The 3,060-nt window shown below is 35.8% G+C and overlaps 1 protein-coding gene across 1 annotated transcript; it reads right to left on the reverse strand.

Moving 5' to 3' along the window:
• Positions 1–512: 512 nt before the first annotated feature.
• Positions 513–1,344, reverse strand: LOC122639995. The gene has a single exon (XM_043833070.1). The coding sequence runs from the start codon at positions 1,297–1,299 to the stop codon at positions 571–573; it is 729 nt and encodes a 242-aa protein (XP_043689005.1). The 5' UTR covers positions 1,300–1,344; the 3' UTR covers positions 513–570.
• Positions 1,345–3,060: the final 1,716 nt, after the last annotated feature.

Below are 3,060 nucleotides of genomic sequence, written 5' to 3' on the forward strand. Positions count from 1 at the left end.
AATTGGATTTGGCATTTGGTGATGATCTTTTTTCACTCATATCTCCATAGAGATTGATAAAGGGGAAAAAGCATATATTAAGTTTTCATAAATAGTGTATCTATTACCCTTCTTAATCTCTTCTTCCAAGATCTTACACAATTCTCCCCAACCCACTAACCAAGTAATCCTATTTAGTTAATCAATAAAACTCTAGTTTCTGCAACTGCATTTGGATCGCTTCTTCACTTTATTTGGGATCGATAATAAAAATTAAAGGAGACGAAACTGGAAAGGCAAGAAGGAGTTTTCATAAAAAATTTGGGGGCTTTAGGGACGTAGAAAAAAACAGAGTTCTTATTTGATATCTTCTACACACAACTATGTTATATTAATTATTAGATCACAACCACAAGGGGAAAAAAACGTGAAAAAGCTCTCCAAAAGCTAAACTAGGAAGCTTAAAACAGTGTTATGTTAAGAGAATTGAAAAAGAAGAAGAAGAAGAAAGAGCTAAACAGAGTGAGAAACAAAAAATACTGAACATTGTCTGAGATCTGCAATCTGAAATTTTGGAGACTGATTCTTAATTTAAACCATAACCAGTTGCCTCTGAGCTTCGCTTCTGATTCCTTGTTTCATCTTTCTTATAAAATCTTCACATTTTTTGTTCAATTCCTCCGTACTTATCCATCCATTTCCTTCTTCGTTTTCTTCTTCTTCTACTTCTTCTTCTGTTTCTGCTGCTGCTGTTGATGTTGATGTTGATGTTGATGTTGCTGCTGCTCCTGCAGTTAAGAAACCACTCTCTCTTCCCACTGCAATCAAATACCCATTTCCATCTTCCACTGTAATCAAACACCCATTTCCTCCTCCTCCTCCTCCTCCTCCACCTAGAGCATTCTCTGAAGTTTGGATTCTCTCCAACACAACTACCTCCTCTGAGGCGGAAGCTTTCTTCTCTGGCATTTCATTCACCCTTTGAAGATCATCTCTATTCCTCCGCTGGAATTCATCATGAATTTTATCCGTCTCTACTGAAGAATAACTGATCAGACCAGAGTTCATGGCTAGGAAGAACAGGATTCCATTGCAGAGGAGAAACATGTAATTCCTGTCAATAGTATGGTCGAAGAGTTGGAAAGAAAACGTAGAGAAGTATAAATTGAATGAAAGTTCTAAGAAAGAAAACGTTGCAGAGTAGGAAAGGAAGAAGAAAAAGACACAGATGGAGATCAGGAGCTGAAGGGTCTTCTTCAAAAACTGGGTTTTTTCGAATTTGATCCCAGTTTGTAGTTTTTGACACTTGATCCTGTCCATTGTCTAGCTATCTAGAAGAAAGATGTGTTTGGAGAGAAGAACAAGCAGTGATCTATGAAGTGAGTGAGAGAAGAAATTCAGATTTTTTAGAGGACTCTTAAGGCATTGGTGGAGGGATAGGTGAGGTTTATATAAATATACAAAGTTTATTCATGGGTCCTCCTCCATTCTTCATCTTTAGAGGTTGAGAATTTCTTAAAGCTAAGAGATGGTGTTGGAGACATGGACAGACTTGATTAAACTAATTGGTAGATCTGTTAAATGATTACCCAAGAGATAATCAGATGTTATTGACTAATCACGATTGTGTGCATGGTGCATGGTGCACGGCCATATTTTCAATCGTTGGTTGGACATGATCGTATACATTATATGGTCCTTTATTTCTATCCAATGGTTGCAGATATGATCATGCATCATGCACGGTCATGCACAAAACCTTTTGCCGTTTAAATTTGTTCATGAATCATGAGTCATGTGTAGATGGAAAGTCATTACCATAGTCCTTAGTCAATCTTTCGGCAGTGTTTTTTTTTTTTTTTTTTTTAAAAAAAAAAAAAAATTGACCAAGAGAGAGTCAAAGTCGTTAGAGTACATTATTTAAAAAAAGAGAAGACCAAGTCTTCCTTTCACCCAGAATGGGGAGAGAATCTCTTCACCACGGTAAGGGTATCAATTGATTTGGTTCTGGCTTATGGTTTTTTCATTTGATTTTGGTTTAGTTCAAGATACAGTATGTACAAATCGAATTGAAATCGAATAATTTCATAACCTCAAACCGAAATCAAACCGTTATTCAATTTTATTTGGTTCATATATGATCTTGATAATTTGATTTAGGGAAAAAGAATGCCACCCGATCGCAAATTATGGTGTGCGAAATGACTAGCGCACCGCTAGTGATTTTTGTCTTTCTAAGGGGTGTGCCGGTCATTTTGCGTGCCCCTGTATTTGAGCGGAAGGGCACGCCACAATGCTCGATAAGATGACATTCTTTCTCCCTTTGATTTAAATTCGGTTTACGTTGAAATAACCTGCCAAAATAAATACAGTTGGGAAGGAAATTACAACCCATGAAGAAATAGTCCCACAATGTCAAATGGGACAACTTTCAACCCTTTTCACACAACTCAACAAAGGCACATGATTGTAGGACGTAAGTATGGTTTAGGTTCAGTTGGGGTTCAGGATCATTTTATATAGGTTATACTTTATTCAGTTCAATTCGGGTCAAACCAACGGTTTTTAGTTTAAAATTGAAACCGATTTTAAATAGACAGTTTTGATTCCGGTTCTAGTTTCTAGATTGACGCCCTTAAGCCACGGAATCCGATATGGTTCTCTTATTCAAAAAGATATTTCAAATTTTCATCAATAGGGGTGGAAGTTAACGATGAGACTCATTGTCCATGAGTCTAAAAAAGTGTCTAGTCACCATGGATGCAGAAATTCTCTCTGCACCTGGTGGTGACAAAAAACTTTGGCCAAAAGGAAAAAACTATTTTAATTGGAACTTTTAAATATTGATAAAATGGGTATGTACAGTGAATTATTGGAAATTCTACAACTTTTAAAACCCAATTTGGATGTTTTGGTTTTTGTTTATGTAATTTAAAATTTTGTTTGCATCAGCATCTATTTTCATAAGACATTGTGTATACTATTTTACTTGAACAATAGAATTTTTTTTTTGTGTATATTTTACTTAACTCAACAATATATATTTACGGCAAAAGGTTTTGTGCACGGTCATCATATGTG

This window comes from Telopea speciosissima, chromosome 9 (assembly GCF_018873765.1).
Source record: "Telopea speciosissima isolate NSW1024214 ecotype Mountain lineage chromosome 9, Tspe_v1, whole genome shotgun sequence".
Taxonomy (NCBI): domain Eukaryota; kingdom Viridiplantae; phylum Streptophyta; class Magnoliopsida; order Proteales; family Proteaceae; genus Telopea; species Telopea speciosissima.

Coding starts and splice junctions, on each gene's coding strand:
- LOC122639995 (XM_043833070.1), bottom strand. CDS start 1,299: ATGGACAGGATCAAGTGTCAAAAACTACAAACTGGGATCAAATTCGAA.